Raw genomic sequence first — 508 nt, forward strand, 5'->3', positions numbered from 1 at the left:
GTGGCCCCCCGCATGGGGTGGGCAGATGATATTAACCAAGGACCCCCCTTACCCACCCCCGCCTCTCCCAGGCATGCCACTCATCTACTGGTTCTCCCGCCGCATGACTCTCTGGGGCAGCATCTCCTTCAACCTGGCAGTCTTTATCAACATCATCATTGCCTTCTTCTACCCCTATGTGGAGGGCGCGTCCACAGGTGAGGGCACCTCAGGGCAGGCGGAGGGCCCTGAGCCTTCCATGCCCCCTCCTCTGATGTGAGCAGGGCCCTGGGGCCGGCCAGGCCCCGAGGGGACTGGGTGCAGCGTGGGGAGCAGTGCCCTCTGGGTTATGCACCTTATCACAGGGCAGACAGGGCCTGTGCCCTCTGGAGACAGTGCATACACATGCATAAGGCAGAGACCAGTTTGGTAGCAGCAGCTGGAGGTGGTAGCAACACCTCCTCCAGATGCAGGGGTGATGGCAGAGCCCTGTAGCCAGGTGACCAACTTACAGGGAAGGCTCCCGGGA

General features: G+C 62.0%; 1 protein-coding gene across 1 annotated transcript in view; it reads left to right on the top strand.

Moving 5' to 3' along the window:
- ITPR3 (inositol 1,4,5-trisphosphate receptor, type 3) overlaps positions 1-508 on the top strand; it is a 69,438-nt gene that overhangs the window by 61,436 nt on the left and 7,494 nt on the right. The window contains 1 exon segment of the mRNA XM_010848717.1: positions 26-197. Within this exon segment, the coding sequence (XP_010847019.1) occupies positions 26-197 (172 nt within the window).

This window comes from Bison bison, unplaced genomic scaffold (assembly GCF_000754665.1).
Source record: "Bison bison bison isolate TAMUID 2011002044 unplaced genomic scaffold, Bison_UMD1.0 scf7180017864270, whole genome shotgun sequence".
NCBI classification, from domain to species: Eukaryota; Metazoa; Chordata; class Mammalia; order Artiodactyla; family Bovidae; genus Bison; species Bison bison.